Genomic DNA, 22,343 nt, shown 5'->3' on the forward strand with positions numbered 1-22,343 from the left:
GATTGTTTTTATTTCAACATTTGTATAAATATACACAATAGTATAATAGAGCAAATGCTCTATATCTAACTACAGGTAGGGCTGCCTGGAGGCAGATATTCTAATTTATTACTATTTTTTATATTTAATATTAATTTCTCTATAATTTTTTGATTATTACTTTCTTTTAATTTATTCTGTACTATAGTAGTGTAGAAATCCTAATTGGCTTATGGTTACCAAATAAAGAATTATTGTTAATGTGATTAGAACTAAACCATTCTGAAACGGCTGAACCGATTTGGATAAATTCGACGGAATAGATATTCAAGAACCTCGCATTCAGCATTGCATAGTAGCAAAGAAACTAGTGAATGCTCTTTGACGGCCGACTGTCACAGTGGGCAGCGACCCTGTTTAGCAGTCCAAAGCCGTGGCTTAGATTCCCATAACTGGAAAATGTTTGGGTGATGAACATGAATGTTTTTCACGGTGTCTGGGTGTTTATCATATTATAAGTATTTATATTATTCATGAAAATATTCTAGTCATCTTAGTTCCCACAGCAAAAACTACGCTAGGCTTACTTTGGGGCAAGATGTGTTTTAGTATATTTATTTTTCTTAAAAAAATAATTTTAAACGTATGAATAATAACAATTCTGTTTCTGGACCATAAATAATTTCCCTATTAGCATTCCACTGCTGGGACGGATCTATGCACATAAAGGAGAGTGGGATTTTAGAGCAAATATTCACCACGCTACTGCAATGCAGATTGGTAGTATCCTTATTTTTACAATGAAGATAGTCTAATATTATCATCTCTTAAAGCAATGTTTTACGGAAAATAAATTATCTACTCTGCAGGACAGCGGCGGCTTGGCTTAAAATATTTTTGGTCTATTTTACAAATAAAACAACATTATATACACTTAAAATTGTTTTATTTCCACATACATAAAACTTATGACCTGTTATTATTTAATTATTTACTTATGTTTAACATGAGTATTGGAATGAAAGAATATAGAATTATAATTTCTACGACTGAACACAAAAAAATCACTTCTAACACAATTGGAATGTTTAGAATCTTTAAAAATGTCAAAACCTTATTAAATAATGAAAAAGGTTGTACAGTGCGTGTTTATTATTTAATTATTAATGCTGTTCGCACATTACAGCAGCAGATCAGCGCAGATTATTAGTATCAAGGCATTACCGTGCAGTGCAGTACATTACTGCACTGGTTTTTATTTTACAAACATTTCGCTAGAAGTGTCGAACTCAACTTTTAAACCAGGCGACTAAGGTTAACGTCAGTTTTTTTTTTAAATTTCAATATATGAAAATTGCACTGAGTGCACTTCTGTAATGTTCTGTGCAATCACCAATATACATACGTTAGCAATGACTTGAAATATTATACAGCTAGAAAAAGTCACGAAAAAGACAATCGCAAGTTTGGGGATAAGCACTAATCTCTATTGATTCAGACTCATTAACACTAAAAGTAATTTTGTTGGTAGATATAAAGCTTGTAAAAAGATCTATTATGAAATAGCTACACAATGGTTATCCTAATAAACTCAAATCTTAAACTAAATAGAAAGGTCTAAAGTCCGATTTTCACCTGTTAAATTAATATTTAGTGATTCAAAATATGTAAACAACCGATTTAGTGAGAACTAGAAAAACGAGAATTTGGTCTTTTTTCCGTTTATGCTTTAGAAGGTAGGCATGGCTTATCACTTGACGCGCTTGGACATATACGATTTAGTAAACTGCATTAGTAGGCGCATAGGTTATATTGGTTGCTGGGGTATATTTATATATTCGATCACATATAAATGAATTTAGTTTTATTTTTTAACTTTAACTAGAGCGGGCGCCGTGACAAATTTCTTAAATTGTAAATGCGTCGCTTGATAAAGTCTTAATAACGTTTAATATTGAAACGCGAAATCTGACTTAAAACGATTCTCAGATAAAGTGACCCAGCCCTAGGCCATCTTGAGTAACTGTATACCTTTACTAAATAATACTTTTAAACGTATCAATTTTAAATTAAAGATTCACTTAATTACGAAACAGGTGTAAATCGGACGTTAGAGTAATTACATCCTTTTATAATCTTGCGTGTTGAAAAGGATGACTCAAAAAAGATCATTAATTCAAACAAATCTTTTGATGATATAGAGTACCATATTTCTTAAACTATTTTTGTTTTACACTTAGAACTAGGTTTTACAAAGCGCAAGTATTTCTGCGTTACATTACTACCTATATGTAAGACTAGACTGCATGGTAGGTTATATTATGTAACATTGAGATCTTTTCTTAACCTATTAAAATCGAAGACAAAACAAAGCGTGAGTAAAAGGGATAACATTTACTAAAGATATTATGAAGTTCTATATTATTCAGGCCAAATAATAAGTTATATTAAGAGTCAAATTGGCCTAAACGTTTTTTAACACTTTAATATTATTTATGGTAGTTTTGATAATATGAAATTATGTTATATGATTTTAGTCGCGTCACTAAAGTTGAAAAGTATCTATGTTTTTTTTATTGTTTTATGCTTATTACTACAAGTAAGCCATAGTGAGAAGTAGCTAGGATGGTAGCGGGCTAATTATTTTTGGCTTGTAGTTTTTTTTTATTTTATTGTTTGGCACTCCTTCCCAGTTATCCTCGACATGGTGTCAGAGACCCTCTTTATGCGACTTTTGCTCTTAATAAGTGCCAGCTCACGATTGGCGGGATATAGTTATGCTACATTGTTTTTTTTTGTTTTTTCGGCTTGTTATAGTTTTATCAAACCTTATACCCCTAGTCGCGTAGGAACGCAAAATCGCTTGGCGGCACATCTTCATCGTTAGAGTTACTAGCAACGGCCTTAAAACGGCAAAAAAAACATTTAAATATAAATTCAGCTATCGCGTCTCGAATAAAACCATACATTCAATTGTAACGCAATCATAACTTTGGAATATTATTCAGACGCTGTCTTAAAATAAAACTTAAAATAAATTCTTCATAAATTAAAATGGAACAATTTTTTATCACTTAAAAAATTATAATTAATTAAATGCAAGACTAGACATTTCCAAGATCACAATAATATATTAAAATATGTATTTTTATCTTATGACTATCCAGTGGACTTAGAGACTAAGGGTTTCTATAATTAAAAATAATTATAAGAGTTAAAATTAAGTACTTATTATAATAAAAAAGTTTAAAAGGAGGGTGGACAGGAATTTTATTAGTCGACCTCGTGCCCGCTGCCATTTAAAAAACATTAATTTATTTTCGTATTTTCATGAATAACATTTTGAAGTAACTATTACAATCGCTACATGGGGATGCTATTTTAAGTATCAAGTACACAGAAACACTAAATTTATTCTATGGGGTACAATTATTAAAACAAAGTTGAGGGATAGATATATTGAAAATTCTATCGCCATTATATTGTGGACTGAATGTAGTTATTTCAAACAGTGTATGCAGTGAGATGATAACATCTAGAGTTCATACTGATCTTAAAAAAAAGTGCCTGCATTTTGTAAATACTCGTCTGGTGGAACAGAGTTATATAAATAATACTAGAAAGCTCACGGCATGTAGTTGTTGACATTGAAACTAGCAACTTTTGTTCTGCGACCTTTTTTTTTTAGTAGTTTTTTAGAAGTAGATATTCAACATTTAACATGGATGAGTATCCATGTAAAATATCGTATATCGTGCGGACACTGACCAGACTACGCGACGTTGTCTAATCACATGTATTTGGTTTCACAGTGTAAGTTTTTTTTTACTGGACTGGAATGGACTGACGACGGGACCACGATCCATGCAACTGGGTCGAAATATCGACAAATCCAAAAATATTATCGTGGTATGTACCCGTTGAAGTATATTTAAGAAATGTTGATTAACCACGAAATTGTTAGTTTACAATGTAAGTTTACAGAAATAAAATGATTTATTAATTTTCTGAATTTTAAGAAGTCGTAGAACAAAAGTTTGTTAGTTTTATTGATTGTTAATACAAGGTCGAGCGCTTTCTAATATTTTTTATTGAACCCTGTATATTCCGCAGGTACAGAACCAATCGGTCCAGTGTGTTAACAATAGATGTCAGGGATTCAGCCTATCGATCAGTGTGCGGGCGGGGTTGCCTGGCGAGCGGGCGCGGTCGATACTATTTCCACTTCTTGGCGGAGAAGAGCACAGCACGTTGCTTAAGGAATAGCGAGTAGCTCTGCTTGCGCAACGAGTTCGCGGCGGCGGCGTCGCGCGGCTCTCGCGTGCCACTGTTGCCGTACGCCGCGCGGCGTGGCCGGCCGCGGCCCCTACCTGCGAGCCGCAAACCATATTGTTACAAATAATCTCTTCCTCACACATGCTTGGTAGAGCTTTTTGTGACAGAGCTCGTCCGGAGAACTCCCGTCATATTTGCAGCGAAGCAGCATTGCTGTATTCCGCTGGGTGATTACGTATCTCGCGACAGGCTTGCGACAGGCGTAAATCTTGCAATCACTGCTGTCTAACGTAAATTTTTCATACAATAAATAAGCAAAAGTGACGTTTGACAGCAGTGATTGCAAGATTTACGCCTGTCGCAAGCCTGTCACGAGATACGTAATTACCCTGCCGGTTGTCGGTGTAAACACTGGCAAATGATGGCGCTTGTTCGATTCCATACAAATCGTAGTTAACTTTCACACGATCGAATAAGTTAACGGTCGTTCATCTTCAATAGGGTTGTCATAAGTAGACACTTAGAAAGTTTTGAATTCGTTTGTATGGAAAAATAAATATGCTTCTTTGGTTTTATTATTTTAACAGGATGATTCCTTATGAAATATACTTTTGCATCCTTCAACATTATTTCGTAAATCGGTTACACGCTGTATAGCGATCTCTTCCAGGAAACCAAAGTCGTACGATAAAATGCTATAGATAATTGGTAGGTGGTACAACATAAATATAAGTAAGATATTATGATATAATAACAAAGTACCATCATAGACGTGCACTTCATATACGCACAAAAGCACTGCCTATCCAAATTTTTGTATATATCATAAAGGGGAAGGATTTTTCCATTTTATACCATCATCTTTCTTTGTGCATTCCCCGGTCAAAAACTCTGTGCACGCCACTGAGTACCATGAATGATACATATAAAAAAAATTAATATATATTCCATACACATATACAAATCTTTGTAATAGATAATGGATAAACATAAATATAAGTAAGATATTATGATATTATATATAACATAGTACCATCAGAGACGTGCACTTCATATATGCACAAAAGCAATAATTTAATTTTTTGTATATATCGTAAAGGGGAAGGATTTTTGCCATTTTATACTATCATCTTTCTCTATGCATATTCCGGTCAAAAACTTTGCACGCCACTGAGTACCATAAAAGATATATACAAAAAAATATAATATGCAAAATTCTAAATTCATTTATTTCAAGTAGGCCTAACATAAGCACTTTTGAAACGTCAAGTCTGTCTGCGTGTAGTGAGTCTACCACCGGTTCAGAAGGCAGATTCTAACGAGAAGAAGCCGGCAAGAAACTCAGCAGTTGCTCTTTTCCAATATCAACAATTTACATTAAAGATTTTAAAATTCATTTTTCTATCTTGTGAGATATGAAAGCAGAGACGGATGCTTCCAAGCAACCTTGTCATTAAGAAATTCATCAATTGTATAGTAATACATTTCATACACATATACAAATCTTTGTGATTGGGTTACGGTAATGAAAATTGGATAGTTCATCTCACCTGTCCGCCCTCCGCGCCCTCAAGACTCGCGCTTTGGCTCCTGCGGCGGCGGCGTTGGTGTGGCGCGCGCCACGGACGCGCCCGCCTCGTCATCATCGTCTGGCCTGGCGGGGCTGATCTCCTGGTCATGCAGAGTGCGCAGATGACGCAAGAGGTTCGACTTCACGTTGAAGCCCTTGTTGCAGAGACCGCAAACGAACGGACGCTCGCCTGATTTATACGTGCGGACTACATTTCGTTTATTAGTCGACTTCATCATCTCTATCAGCCCAATAACGATCCACTACGGGGCACGGGTCTCGTGACAGAACGAGGGTCTAGCGTGCTTTAGTGTGGCATACCGATCTATCGGAAAATTGTGCCGCAAAGGGATGCCGTCCGGAAACCGTTTAGTGGTATGCGATCAACATAACAACAATATAAGGGTATTGACCCTTGGTAGATCAGCTAACATGTGCTAACATGTCGTGGAAAAAAAGAGAGAGCTGCGCGTTTATCTAGTTGTTAGCATGTTCAACAAATACGGATCACAAGGTCCTCCCGGTTAAGTTTTGTTAGGTATTGAACTGGTGGTGACCTCCGAAGCACGGTTATTATCACGAACTTGTGATAATAATCTGTAAAACCCACCAACCCGCTTTAGTGCAGCGTGGTGGGCCTATACTTTCTATGAGAGAGGTCTGTGCCCAGCAATGAGGCGTTAGAAGCTGAGAATGATGATGATGCCATTAGTATGAATAAATATCAATTTTTTATTACGACTCGCGACTATATCTATTTATAAGCACATATTTTATATATATAATAAAACAACAAAATTACGGAGACTAAGAAGTTTCTTAGTAAGTAAATTTGCTTAATTTTGTTATTTCGTCGACCTCAGTAGCGAGGTTGTGGTTCGATTCCCGAACATTGTAATATGGGAATACGTAATTTCTTAATTTTCAGTCTGGTCTGACTTTGATTGTTACCACCCTACCGACAAAAACGTGCTACCCCGTTATTAAACTTTCTGGCCGTATCGTATCGTACCGTAAACGTAGAAACCGATTAAAGGTATAGTAATAACTATAACTGCCATACCTACACGTTGTATACTATAAATATACTATACATCTTAGCCCCAAAGTAAGCCTAGCTTGTGTTTTATAGGTACTGAGATGAATATTTTTATGAACAATATGCATATATGTATATGGAGATAAACACAGACACTGAAAAACATTTATGTACATGACACAAACATTTGTCACTTGTGGGAATCGAACCCACAGTCTTTGACTCAGAAAGCAGGGTCGCTGCCCATTGCACCTATATAAATATTAAAAGAAACTTTACATTAAAAATATAACGAAAAGATTATGACATTATAAGACAGATAAGAAAAATAAAACTTAAGTAAAAGTTTTTTTTTTCCATTAAGTCAAAGTTTTTCTTTTTTAGTAATAATGGAAACATACTAACCTGTATGTGTACGCATATGTATGAGCATAGAGGCGTGTGACGGGAATGTTTTCTTGCAGTGCGGGCAAGTCTTGTTTTGCGCGCCCTCTGTGAAACGATTGTGACGTTTTGGTGGGGCACTGTTGTTTGATAAGGCCAATTCTGGACAACCGACATCGAACCAACATTTAGACAATGATTTCTAATACACGGAAATAGTGCAAAACTTAGCTCGCTAATCAAGCGAAGGGGATGAGGAAAGAATAAAGTAAAAAAGTATTATTTTTTCACAAGCAATTATTTAGGTCAGTAAGAAATATAAACTATTATTCCGGGGCTTATACAGTGTGTATATTTCAGGACATAAAACAGTATGATAAGATTATTATCAACAAATTGTAGGTTTTATCGTAACAACGCGTAAATTGCCAAATTAATAACACCACAGGTTATGAAATAAAAATCCGAAATGTTTGTTTACAATAAGAGTAATAAAGATATTCTGGTATTTCCGGAAATATACACAATTATGACTTAGGTTAAGAGTTTACAATATAATCTGTCCCACAAAATCTGGCTAGTGACCGTAATAACACGGATCTAAACAGCTTGGGTACTGTGATCAATGGGTTATAAATCGTATCCCACTTCTGATACCAAATGTTACGGGACATCATTTGGGCTATTGCAATATATTAATTTAATTGTATTGTGAAGACTATTTAATAAACATTGCACATGAAAGCGAGATAAAGCTATTAAAGAGTTACAGTAAACATAACTGAAGTGTGATTATCATGACTGCAGCGGATATATGTGAAAAGAATAATGCAAAAATAATAAGCCAAAATTAATGAGATTATCTCTATTCTCTTATCAATAAACGTGGCATCACGTTGGAATAGTTATGCAGTGTTTTGTCACACTGGCAGCTCCTTTTGAAATGACAAATTTTGAGAGAACACATTCCGGCGTTATACCACGTTAAGTAATAAGGCCCTGTAAGTAAAACGAGAACATAAACGACGACAATCGAGAAAAAAAACGATTCTTAAAACGATGTTTGAGTTTGTCGAGAATTAGCCACATACATAACAATCAATTTTCAGCTATGTTAGTTAAATAAAAATAAAAAAACAACTATTGCAGCTTTGCATTCCTTATGTTAAAAATATAACAGTAGAAATGTAGAGCTTAACAGGTGTTTAGTAAAATATTAAAATTAAAACTTATGATTATTGTGAACCATTTAAAAAAAAAAACTTGTATGGCATCAATGAAAAGACATATACAACGTGTAACAGAATTACGAAATAATATTGAAGAATGCATCAGTATATTTCATAAGGACCCTATAAACATATTAAATCAAAAGAAGCATATTTATTTTTCCACACAAATGAATTAAAAACATTTTAAGTGTTTACTTATGACAGCCCTATTGAAGATAAAGACCGACACGCGCATAGTACCTAAGCTACGCGACACGACTTAACAAACTGACAGGAATCACATGATTTTAATTTTGCATGTGATGTTAGGGCTGTGTCTTATTTGTTTCTGTAAAAACTACGGCAGTGGTTTAGACAAAACTACTAGATTTTCAGTTTCACAGATAAGTCTCAGAGACAGTACATAATGTACCTCTAAACCCTGTGTAAGTAATATTTCTGTTTTCATTTACACGTTGTATACTAAATCTACCATTTTGACTGTTTGTCGATTTTGCGATCGGGGTTCGGGGCCGAACACATCTATGTTATTGGACCTCGATCGCAAGACGTTAAAGACATTAAAACAACCAAAAAAATAATGACTTGATACCTTTGTTTCGATAACTTTGTCTCGTTTTAACTGATTCTTTAGACTGAGCAAAGAGCAGAGTACGTAATATTATAGATTTCAGCCTCAGCACGGCAAAATTCGCCTCCAAACTACAGGCTTATAATTTTTATCATTTTTATTCCTATTATTCCTTGTGTATTCTGACATCTTCTATTGATTCCTCAATAGAAAAACGGTTGCTTAGAAAATAATTATTAAAATTCATGATGTATTTAGTTGAGCTACAAAATTAACAGTCAAAATGGCGGACGCTTGTATGCCAAGCTTCATACAAAAATGAGGCATTACTTTCATAAATGGTTACTTACTAATTAATATTAGGGCCGTACTAATAAACAGACATGTGACTGTGATATTATCTCAATGTACCTAACATTGAGATAATATCTGGTACCGGCCTAAGTGTGTGTTAAGCTAGGGTATATTATATTACGCTACCTTATTCTGCACACACAAATACACAACACACAACACACACGCAAGGTTTGTATACACAAATAATTGTGTGTACAATAAAGGCATCGAAACTGGTTTTTACCTGTTGCAAACAAGAATTCTTGGTTGCAAAAATACCTAGGTATTTACCCAGTTACTTCGGTTCTATTAAAAAAAGATTATTTATTAACGAAAATATTAAAGTGTTTTAACTCGTAAAAAGTAACGAGTCAAAGTTATTTGTTTAACCGCGCCAACACTGAAACTACCAGGCGAGAAACTTTAAGAAAACTTTATGTATGTGTATTTAATTCCCGAGGAAGGACATTCACCATAAATTCGATTTTATTACATATATCAGAAACAGACCCGTAAACTATTGTCCATTATTAAAATGATTGCCGTGCCAAATGGAATATATGATTTTATTTGTATATGTAGCAAAGCCGTCCAAGTAATGGGATGTACAACTGTTATATGCACACGCATTTACCAATAACAGGTATAAAGACTGATTCGGCGCGCCGCGCGATCCGACGTCCTGTTGCATACAATTCGTAGAAATCGATCGCAGCAACCAATTGCACGATTTTAATAGTAAATCAATACGGTGGTAACGGAACACAGCAATAATGAGTCGAATAGAAAAACTGGGTAAGGCAAATGCCGAAATAGAAAAATCCTTAACTAATGTTAATTTATGTAAAACAGTTGTCCCACTACAACTTAAAACCTACTAACAAGTAAAAGGGGAGTTATTTAGTAAAAAATAATGGAAAACAGAAATATTCTGTAGTTTGGAACGCATTCCAATATACATAACAATTAAATCATTTACTATTAACTGACGATATTTTTCAAAAAAAACAAATAGAACCGAAAAAACTGAGTACCCAGGTTAGAAACTTACACTTAACTTACAGGTGTAGCTATAGGTGTAGGTGTTCATTGGAACTGGAATCCGATATTTAAAAGCGTTTTATAAAATGAGACCGGTATTCGATGCCTTTGGTATAATTAAAATCACGTTTGAAGTTCACCACAAGAATAACTACAAATATTCCTTAATAAACAAAACTCGCGTCAAAAAGTTTTCAAGGTCATGACAGTTATTAGCTACCAGCTTGCGTTTACACCTATGATAGACCTAATATATATATATATATATATTACAATATATTTCAGTATAGTATGTTAGGAGGTTACGACTCCCGCCCTCTAAAGGAGGCAGTCCCACATATGGTTACAATAAAGCTTTTTCACCCCGCCAAAAAAAAAGGTACCTTTGGCGTAAAGTATGATCTGAGAACTTTTTAAATTACTACATTTCCAGTTTCCACACTGCAACTATAAAATGTTGACTTCCTTGCTATTATACAACGTGTAAACGAAAACAGTAATAATACTTCAGAGGCTTTAGAGGTAAATTACACACTGATAAATACAAATATTCTGCCTCTGAAACTATCTGTGAAAGCAATACGCTAATAGTTTTTGAGTAAACAATTTTCATAGTTTTTACAGAAAGAAATCAGATACAGCCCTAATATCACATGCAAAACTACCATCAAGTGACTCCTGTCACTATATTAGGTATGTGTCGCGTAGCGGAGGTACTATGCACGTGTCGGTCTTTTATATTCAATAGGGTTGTCATAAGTAAACACTTGGAATGTTTTGAATTAGTTTGTATGGAAAAATAAATATTCTAATTTAATGTTTTTGCAGGGTGATTCCCTATGAAATATACTGATGCACCCTTCAAAAGTATTTCGTAATTCCGTTACACGTTGTATAAATGGAATTTTTTTTTTGTCGTTTTGTCCTTCCTTCAAACCCTGACAAAGCAAACAAGAAACTTGATTTTTGGCATAGAGTCAGTGGAAAGGACGGAGAGTAACATGAACCACTTTTTATTCCAGGAAAACAAACGTGTCCCACGGGATTTGTAAAAACCCGGGACGAAAAATGAGGGCATCAGTTTAAGTGTTCATACAAGTTGACAGGCCCATCGGCATCTTTAAGTTGAAATAGGAGTCGGAAGATTGGTAGAATGCGGCGTTCGGGGGCAAGTAAAAAGGTAATTGTTTACATAGTTATTCTTATGGCGTTGTGATGAATGTTCTAGAAGTATAACCAAAGACTATTTCTTCGTTGCGAATTTAAGATCTCTTAAAGTTTTGATGACATCTGTACCTATACCTAATTCATATACATTTAGCCTCTAGCGTTGAATGATATATGACGAATACAGAGTTTTGACACACTTCAACTGACAGCACATCTCAAATGACAGAGAACTAATATAATGACTCGATAGAACTTCATAACTATTCCGACGTTATACTACGTTTAATTATAAGGCGTTTATATGTACACATTTATATACAATTTAGTTTTCGTATTAAAATGTATTAAATAAAGACTGTATAAAAAATTAAGGCTCAGGTATGAGAAGTTATGACTGGCAAACACCCAAACCAAAGATTATACAATAAGCGCCTGTTAGCCAAAGACGATACAAACACTACGTTATTAGCTAAAAACAAACCAAATTGTAATAATTATTGTCTACGATACTAGTCTGAGATTCTAGTAGCAGTATACTATGTCAAAGAAGTGTATATTATTAGTACAGATTATGAAAAAATAACTACAAAGAATTTACTAAATTGTAACTGCTAACTGCGTATTGAAAAAGTGTACTGGCTCTGTATGACAGTATGAAATGTAGCCTCAAGTTTTTTATATAATTTCTGATTGTTTTGTAAGTTGTAAATATTCTCATTGAATGAAATTGTAATTTCTATTGAGAAAATAAAAGTCTTTAACCACAAAAAAGGCTTTTAGAACTACTAAGAGGTCTTAGTTTCACAACGATTTTGTTAAGTGAATATAGTAAAACATAAATACATACCAGTTTCAGTGTGCGTGCTTTGTATATGTCGTACCCACTCAGCGGGATTCGGGAAGTGTTTCTGACACAAATCGCATTTTAGTAACGCCATTGTCTCTTCTGTGTCATCGCTCTGTAATAGAGATAGTTACTTGTTACATTTTAGATTTCATCATCCGCAGCCTATTAACGTCCCATTGCTGGGCACAGGCCTAGTCTAATTGTGGACAGTTATATAGCATAGACCCACCACGCTGCTAAAATTTGGGTTTGTGGAATATGAACTTTGGATTTATTCAAAGTTATTTAAAATTAAGACGGCCGATCGGCGCAGTTTGCAGCGACCCTGCTTTCTGAGACCAAGACCGTGGGTTCGATTCCCACTACTGAAAAATATTTGTATGATGAGCATGAATGTTTTTCAGTGTCTGGGTGTTATATGTAATTATTTATATTATTCATAAAAAAATTCATCAGTCGTCTTAGTACCCATAATACAAGCTACGCTTACTTTGGGGCTAGATGGCGATGTGTGTATTGTTGTAGTATATTTATTTATTATTTTACATAAAAAAACCTCGTGTGACTGTTTTTGTGAAAGTTTTATTCGAAATTCGAAATGGCTCGACCGATTAGTATGTCATTTTATACGTATTATTGGTTGGTATGTGAATATATAGGTCGAATATTTCATACCACTAGGTGACGACATACGTGTTCATAAAAAATCATATATTGGCAGAGTTGAGGCCCAATAGAACTAGGACTAAATGTGGGCCACGAGAAAATTTTGTCGGCCCATCATATCGTGTATGTCTATAGAAAAAATACTAGTAACGGGTAGATATAATTAACTCATGACAGCCAGACTGGACTGTTGTCAGTGGCGTGCCAGGGTATGCATACAGCGGGAAAATTGTGTAAAAGACAAAAATCCTCCCCCTATACGAGTTATATATCAATTTTAGGGTAGGCAGTGCTTTTGTGCATGTATGAAGTGCACGCCACTGACAGTTGGTGTGGGTAACTCACCGCGGAGCGATCCTTGCGTCGTCTCGCATGGCTGTCCGACTGGTCGCGCGCGTGTTTCTGCACGTGTCGCACCCAGGAGGCGGGCACCGTGAACACTTCCGCGCATAGCTCACAGGCCAGCGGGCTGTACAACTGTAATAAATGGGTATATTAAAGTATACTGAGCGGTGATAGCCCAGTTGGAGTGGTGATAGAGTGAAGCCCACAAGCGTTCACTGCTTAACACAGGTTTTTCCAAGAGCGCACTACCAGTGGCGTGCATAGAGGGTATGTACGGTGTATGCAGAGGATATAAAATGAAGAAAATCCCCAGTATGAGCTATATATACTTAAGGATAGGCTTTCTAAAACTCTTACAATGTCTATCCTTAAGTTTTTGACGTGACAACGTCTTATAATAAGATGGAGCCGGCTGCACGCACGAAAAAACTTGACGCATGCGGCGTTACCTCGCTCTGAGGCGTTCCATTTAAGGCTTGAAGTGCAAGCGAGAGCGCGGAACGAGCGACAAAGAGGCACAGTCGGCCTCCGCGTTCGATATCTGTCTCTCTCCTACTTGAGTGAGCGATGCGTCCGCGTGGACAGCTTCTATACAATAATACATTAACATGTTTTCGGCAAGGACGAAGTGCAGTGAAAAGTGAATGTGGTGTCAATTGTTTATAGCAACGATAATATCTATCAAACAAATAAAATTAAAATTTTCTTTTGAAAAATGCAACCATTCCATCAGTATTTTCTTACGACGTAGTCACGTTCAACTATCGTCAGTAAGCCGACTTTACAGGCAACCAATTTTTTTTATAACTCTTATCGGAGATTTTCTTCATTTTATATCATATGCATATCCTGTGCATACCCTCAATGCACGCCATTCTTAACATTTTCCAAGAGTGCACGACCACACACGGTCCTCAGCCATTCTCATCCAGCCGCTTCCGGACACCTTTTTAAGGTCATCTGTCCAGCGAGCTGGAGGTCGTCCCACACTGCGCTTACTGATTCGCGGTCTCCACACCAGAACACGTCTGCCCGCCATCGGGCTTACGACAGTCGAACTGCGAGGTACCGAAAGAATCTGCACCGTTACGTTGTTGAGATACACCGAGCCGGGTCGAACCCAGGACCTTGAGGTCTGCAGTCAAACAAGCTCACCACTAGACCAACCAGACTTATTCAACGAACTAGACAATAAATAAATAAAAAAAATGAAATAAAAATAGCCTTTATTCTCTGACTAAATACATTTTTGTTTATACACTACTAGTTACTAAATCTATTATTTAATTAAGTTATATTTATTCTTAAAAAATTTGTAACACCAGCACGCTTAGTCAGGCTGTCCTTGGACGTAGGCATAACTAGACAATATCATATTGTAATCATATTATAGACACTTTATAAAAGAAAAATGAATTTTATAGGCAAAATTTTGCTACTCTGGGTTACATTATTGCAATTTTCTTAAAGATCTCCTTTTTTTTAAATAATTTTAGTCTATGTTACTTCGTAAACTATCGTATAGTTTGGCGAAGATATTGCCAAAATCGGTCCAGTACTTTCGGACCCTACTGGATACAAACAAACAAATGAACAAAAATCTTTCCCCTCTATAATTTTAATAATTGGTTACTGAACGTATTAATAAAGTTTTATTATTATAATATCAATAAAGTTTACCAAGCTGTCTTCATCGATCTCCATGGTATCGTCTATGGGTTCAGACTTGACGCTCATTTCGGCCTGGAACATTTCGGCGATCGATCGCTCCTCCTCTTCAATGCTGCTCGCATCCCATTCCGGTTCCGTCTTAACGTTGACCTCCGTGGTGGCGTCGCTACTGCGGCGTAGAGACTTTTCTGGAACAAACGGACAAACATATTTGTACATATATCTCAAAACTAAACTTCTTTTTTTAACCCCCCCACCCCACGCAAAAACTACGGGGTGTTATAAGTTTGACGTGTCTGCATGTCTGTATTTGTGCATGTGTGTCTGAGTGTAAGATTCACAGATAACGTGTGGTTGTGTGTGCGTTCGTGCGTGCGTGCGTGCGTGCGTGCGTGCGTGCGTGCGTGCCTGCGGGCGTGCTTGCGTTTGTCTGTGGCATCGCATTTCCCGAACTGATGAACCGATTGCTATGTTGATAGAAACCGGTACAAGATGGCCTCTGCCACAAAACGGCAGATTATATATTTTACTCCCACAATACTGGTATAAAATGAAGCGGTTTGACAAGTATAGTATACACTATGTCAATTTCAAATCCAAGATGGCTGCCATCACAATATGGCGAATTTTATGAATCCGCCTACTTGTATACGTTGTTGTGTTATACTTTTCTTTTTATGTAGTTTTAGTGGTGTACAATAAAAGTATATTCATTCATTCATTCATTCATTCATAATATTAAAAAACGCACATAACTTAGAAAAGTTAGAGGTGCGTGCTAGGATTCTAAACCGGCTGGGCTATCACCGTTTTTATGTTACTTATAATAATTTAAATAATAAAGAATATTTGACTCACTTGAGCTCACTGATGCATTATCTGCCTCATCAGTTTCCTTCGCCTCAGTTGTCTCTGCGCTGTCCGTTTTCTGCCTCTTGCCATACTTGCGCTCGACGGTGTGGCGAACGGTCAAACGTGGGGTGGGAGATTCGTCCGGGGAGTCATCTGCTACTGTGACCTGCAGATTATACGAATGAATTATCAAAAAGGGTTATCGAGTCTATCACCCTGGCCGAAGAATTAGTTTGGCCATCCAAAGGGGCTGCCCGCATATTAGTAACTGTGCCTCGCTGCGGTGGTTTCGAAGACGTTTTAGATTTTATTTAGTTTCACATGGTTTATTTATAACATTAATAATTTAAAATATTGTATTATAAATGTAACATTATGTATTGTGCTGAATAAATTGAAATTGAAAAAAAAAAAATTCTGCATACCGTGGCTGTAGTAGTGGAAGTAGAAGCTGATGTTACAGTAGCTGCTGCTGATGTACTCGTAGTTTCAGTGGATGGTTGTGCTTGTGCGACCAGTATAGTCTGGCCTTTGGTTCCGCCGGGGCGAAGCGTCGCCTGCGTCGTACCATCAGATGTCTTGATGAAAACCAGCTTGGGTGGGCCGATGAACATTGGCCTGTATGTGATAAATACAAACAATAAAGTCACGTATTAATTTTAACGTCACCATAATGCCAGCGATTAAGCATCCCCGTAAGTTTGTATGTGGCAACCCGATAGGGGAGTTAATTTATAATCACTACAACAACGAAGTCTAAGTCCCATAAGTTATATGAAAAATATAGGGTAGGCAGTGCTTTTGTGCATATATGAAGTGCACGTCACTCGTTCTAATTATGCGCTATCAAAATGCCGCTGCGTGCGGCATACACCCGCAGGAGAATTTGGCATTTTACATCAAAATGCCGTAGTGAAAGGTTCTATTTGTTGACTGACGGAAAATATTTTTTCGTCGTTGCCAGCAGTTTGAAGGGCCTTAAGATGTCATTTTGAATCTTTTCGGATCCAAACGGATCCGGAAAACATGTTTACAAATTATATTTAGGGTTTGTTCAAATGATTTCGCAGTATCACCCAATGTAATTGAGATATTAAGAACTAGCGTTAAATCAATAATGAAAAAAAGCCCTCAACACTAAGAATATTTTATTTCTACACAGGTTTTCTTTTCTACCTTAGTTGTGATACATATTTATACTCATAATTTGCCATATTAATATCCACCTGAATAAAATAGAAAACATTTTATTTAAAAAACAAGTCAAGCAAAAATGTAAAATGCCAAATCATCCTGCCAGTGTACGGACAGTTATGAAACCGAACCGACGGACCCGAACCGAACGGACAACGAGGTGAGCAGACAACATCAAGTAAGTCATTGGGAGCTGCTATAAACAAGAGTTCAATGACTGTGGACTTTGGAACTCCCTACAAAAGACCTATATACAGCAGTGACGTCAATGGGTTGTAGTGTTGATGATTATGATCATGAAATATGGAAAATGGATGTAACATCTGTTTCATAAACTGTGTATTAACCTTGGAACACCCTGGACCTGTGTACCAACAGGACTAAATGTCTTCAGCAGCTTATCATCTTTCTTAACAGTTATTTTGGGAGTTTCATCCTTTTTAGCAGGCCTGTTGGTCACATGGGCCTGTGTCTCGGCTGGTATGCAATCTCCTCCTGCCTCATCTGATTGACGCCACAGTCCTCTGATCTTGAGAACTTCGCCTGCTTTCAGAACTATGTCGAGTACCTCATTTGATACTGTGGTTTCACCTGAAAGAAAAAATTGTACATTATATACAGGGCTAAATAAAAAATACCAGAAAGCTCTCAGCCTGTAGTTGTTAACAACATTCAAACTAACAACTTTTGCTCTTAGACTTTTTTTTTATCTCGATCAAGTTTGTGAAATATTTAGTATTGAATATTTTACATTGATACTTTTATTGTTACTACTCTGTAATGTACACCGGCAATAGCGCGCTATCGTGCGGTCACTAGCCAAAAAACGCGAAGTTTTTCAATCACATGTATTTGGTTTCACAGTGTAATGTCAGTTTACAGAAATATCATGATTTATAAAAAAAAATTAATACGGAACTCTGAAAAGTAGTAAAAATTAAGGTTTTTGTATTATTGAATGCAAGTCAACAAGGCTTGAAAGCTTTCGTGTTTTTTATTTAAACCAACTTTAATAAAGGGAGCTTCAAATCAACACCTTAACATAAAAAACAACACCGCAAATTAAATTTATCAAATAACAGGCATGATTTGTTCCATTCCCTCTTCAAATGAGATAAAATTTATTGCTTCTGGTGATGTTAGTTTGCAATACAGTTGTCACCAGCCCATAGTTTTCCCACAGAAGTCATATAAGGCAAACAAAGTATAGTTTATAAGCACTTTTGAAACGTCAAGTCAGTCTGTCTGTTGTTACTCTACCACGGGTTCAGAAGGCAGATTCCACCTAGAAGAACCAGCAAGAAACTCACCAGATTGCTCTTATGCAACATCATTTTATAGTTAAACAATCTTTAGAATTTATCTGATTTCTGAGAGATGAGAGCAGAGTGGCTTGCTCCCAAGCAGTCTTGTTGTTAAGCTTGACCAGGGATGTACAACCATGTTTATTTCTACTCCCAAGCGTTGCGGCAATGCTGCTTTCTCTTTGAAGGCGTAATTCCACACACATCAGGGTTAACACCCGCGCCTTAGCTTGATAGACACAGGGCGGCAGATTGCAGGATGTGTTCCTTACATGCCCCTCAGCATGTGCTCTGTTAATAGGCGATGGTTTTCTTACCATCAGGTGGGCTATGTGATTGGTCTGACAATTATTACTACAAAAATATATATTATATTAATTTAATTTAATTATAAATTACTAACTGAATCGTGCAACGTTCTATAAAACGTCCTCATATAAACCCATTACCAGCCCACTAAAGGGTACAGGTCTCCTCCTACAAAATGAGATGGGTTTAGGTCGTAGTCCAGCATGCTGGCCCAGTGCGGATCAGTGGACTTCGCTAAAGATGATAAATCGTAAATAAATATACTACGAAAATACACAAATCAACCATACCTTTATACATATACTCGACAAGGATCTTCAAAGCTTTAGTGGAAATCTCTGACGGTAGAACCACGTAGATCATGCCGCCCATCCTTGTAACGGACCTTTGACCTTCGAACACGCTGGCTAGATAGACGCTGCATGAGCTCAGGATAAACTTGTGCGCGGGAATATGCGATCCGTCCATCGTACACAGAACGACATCCGTGAAGCGCTCCGACCGGAGCAAGGACGCAACGGAGCCGTTCAAATGTGAACTGTGTGAGTGCCATTTCAATTGGTAAGTGTCCGTCGACGTCATTGTGTCATTGCATGTTCACCGGCTCTTCTGGAAAAGAGGATTATAAAGTTTGAAAAGTTGGCAAAAGCTCACATTGTTTACATTTGGAATGTCATTAAAAACAACTCTACTACGAGTCTTTATCTCAAAATTCGAATACCGAATCTCGATTGAAACTCGTAAAAGGCTGTATGGTCAATCATCTTTGCCTGTCCCTGAACACAACGATACTCGGCTAAGGCCTTACACACGTCAATATTACTGGTAATATTCTGTAGGTATATTTACAGTAATATTGCCGATGGCGTAATAAAGTATTGTAAAAAAATATTGTCAATAATATTGACTGTGTGAGCAATCTTAGAGTGCCCGCACTCAGTCAATATTATTGATAATATTTTTTACCCAATGCTTCAAATCTTCAATGGGGCCTTGCGGGCCAAGCAATATTATGGTCAATATACAGAAAATTAATCATAATATTTTCAAATAAGTAACGTCAAATAACAGATGACAGCAGAAATTTAACATCGGCAACCCTTTTATCTTAACTATTTATGTATTAATACCTTTTCAAAATGTGTTCAGTTTATATTTGTAATCGGGGACAAAACGTTAGACCTATTCTCGAAAAAAGTCAATTTGTTATCAAGACAATCCTATGCAGATAAATCGTGCTCTTTACAGCATGTTACAACAATACATTACGATCTTTAATTAACGCAGCTGTGAAAACGCTCGATATAGCTAGTAGATAATACAATCGCAACCATTCGCTTGCTAAGTGTGAATTAAAAACTTAATACAAGTTATTTGGAAAGATAGGAAATGCGTACAAGATCTTTAATATATAATATTTTAATCAATATTTCTATAGTAGGGGACAAAAACCGTGTGCTTTTTAAAGTCACTAAACAAAATTATTCAACGGAAATGGAAATCAAAATTTAGTTAAAATCAGAATAATAATAATTTATTTTCGTTACACACACTTATTAGACGGAACATACCGAAAATGGCAACTCTTAATAGTTAACGCACGTAAGTAATTAATTTGAAACTAGTCGTTACCTACCTCAAAGTATTTGAACTATTCGAATTTGATTGGCATTTTATAACAGAAAAAACGAAAGTAAAGAAAACTCACACGAATAATAATCACACAGTATTTGATAAATCCAAACATATGCGTTGTACCATCGCGTGCGACCCTCGAATACGGTGTGCGGCGGCTGCGGCTAAGAAAATCAATATAAATGGTATTGATTTAACTTGAAAAGCGGGGTTGCGCGTTTATCTTATCGATCCATGGGTTGACGACGCGACGCAGTAGCGTGGTAGCGTCGGTGCGCGCGCATGCGTGGAATCACCGGCGTAACCGGCGCGGTGCCCGCCCTCGTCCCTGCAGTTCCCTATGCCACCCTGTTCATGCGCAATATGATAATAATAATTATCTCGTATGTTTTGAAATACGAGAGGGCTGTTTAATACTTTACATTGACAAAATCACGTTAGGACTTAGGATAAATGACGACGTTTTAACGATATTACTACCTATTGTTATATTTACAAATAAAAGTTGAATTCGCCCACGAAACATCTTTGTAAGTATGCAACAAAATCTCGACTTCAAAAGATTCGTTCCAAGGAGATCACATTAAGCAATCGTTCCTATTTATTATCACTATCAACAAGAAGGAACGAACCTAATGACGCGAAATATAAAAAGAATATTTAAAAATAAAGTGGAGCTTACTACTATAGAGCAAATAGAAGTTATGTACCTAGGTAGGTAATTGTTCTGATTTATCACAGTTTTTTCACAACCGTGCTTTTTCGTTTAGAATATCTATTATCATAAGATCTAGATAATTTCTGAATTAAAATATCGAAGACCAGATCTCTTCTCTTGAGAATGTTGTCTTGTTAAGTTCATTTTTATATTAAACTTTAAGTAGTGTAGACGAATTTGAGCATTAAATCTATTTTTATTTGACGTTACAAGTAACAGAGCATCGATAGTCGTTCCGACCTTCGATTACAGTGTACAGAGCAACGGTCTGAGCGGGACAAAGGCACAGAATTAAGAACATACAGAATCCTCATTCAGCCGTTATTGTATGCAGTGCATTGTGTCTTAAAACATTGAAAACGTCCCGCGCACGTCTTACTTTACGGCCGCGAAATGTTGCTAGCACACAACCTTTTTCTCATTTTCCTATTTTATGGTAAACGTTTAGAATATTAGAGGTAAAATAATTACTTTCAAATGCTAAATGGCTAACTGTTTGTTCGAGAAAAAACTTTAAAGTTTAGTGGTTTTTGGTGCTTCAATATTACAAAGGTCAAAGGCTATATTTATCCCGAAAAATACTGTTTCACTTCATAACTGAAAATTTTTTCGATGATAATTGCGAGCGTCCTAGGTCTTGGAAGAAAACCTACTAACTGCAGTGATTGGAAATCTGTAAATATCTGAATTTGGAACTGTTTTCGGTCATTATTCTTGGTATCTGCATCATTCAGGTTAAGAATTGGGTATCAGCAGACTATGCAGACTGTTGAGCTTTGGAATGCCTCGCCTTTGTCTATAAGAGAAGCCAATTCTTTAAAAACTTGTGAAAGATCAATTTTTGTCTCAATCATCTGACGACCCTGGATAGTCCACTGCTCCTTTATTCTCTTTTTTCATTTTTATTATTTATGTTTATAAATTTGTCTTTAGTTAAAAATATTGTTTTTTATGTATTATTTATATTTATTTAAGTAATGAAACATTTTTTTATGGGCGTTTGTATATATGCACCAGCTAGCTTTTTTCTGTATTTGTTTTCTTCGCCATTGGTTGCCTGGAAGAAATCGCTGTGAAGCGATAAGGCCACCAAATTGTATACGTTGTTTTGTTATACTTTTCTTTGTTTATGAACTTTTTGTGGTGTGCAATAAAAGTATATTTATTCATTTAATATTTAGCCCTACATTAACAGATTAAACGGT

The 22,343-nt window shown here is 36.2% G+C and overlaps 1 protein-coding gene across 8 annotated transcripts; it reads right to left on the reverse strand.

The window, feature by feature from the left end:
• Nucleotides 1-935: 935 nt before the first annotated feature.
• LOC120625755 (zinc finger protein 275) lies at nucleotides 936-20,557 on the reverse strand. Of its 8 annotated transcripts, none has more exons than XM_039892946.1 (11): nucleotides 20,494-20,557; nucleotides 19,076-19,394; nucleotides 17,520-17,763; nucleotides 16,404-16,596; nucleotides 15,985-16,144; nucleotides 15,136-15,314; nucleotides 13,456-13,587; nucleotides 12,445-12,556; nucleotides 7,269-7,409; nucleotides 5,805-6,032; nucleotides 936-4,349 (listed from the first exon to the last, which is right to left on the reverse strand). In XM_039892946.1, the coding sequence occupies exons 2-10, from the start codon at nucleotides 19,365-19,367 to the stop codon at nucleotides 5,824-5,826; spliced, it is 1,662 nt and encodes a 553-aa protein (XP_039748880.1). In that variant the 5' UTR covers nucleotides 19,368-19,394; nucleotides 20,494-20,557; the 3' UTR covers nucleotides 936-4,349; nucleotides 5,805-5,823. The 8 variants fall into 8 exon arrangements, with proteins under 8 accessions (XP_039748880.1, XP_039748882.1, XP_039748881.1 ...); XM_039892948.1 differs by lacking the exon at nucleotides 20,494-20,557 and adding an exon at nucleotides 20,422-20,465; XM_039892947.1 differs by lacking the exon at nucleotides 20,494-20,557 and adding an exon at nucleotides 19,635-19,659.
• Nucleotides 20,558-22,343: the final 1,786 nt, after the last annotated feature.

This window comes from Pararge aegeria, chromosome 8 (genome assembly GCF_905163445.1).
Source record: "Pararge aegeria chromosome 8, ilParAegt1.1, whole genome shotgun sequence".
Lineage (NCBI taxonomy): Eukaryota > Metazoa > Arthropoda > Insecta > Lepidoptera > Nymphalidae > Pararge > Pararge aegeria.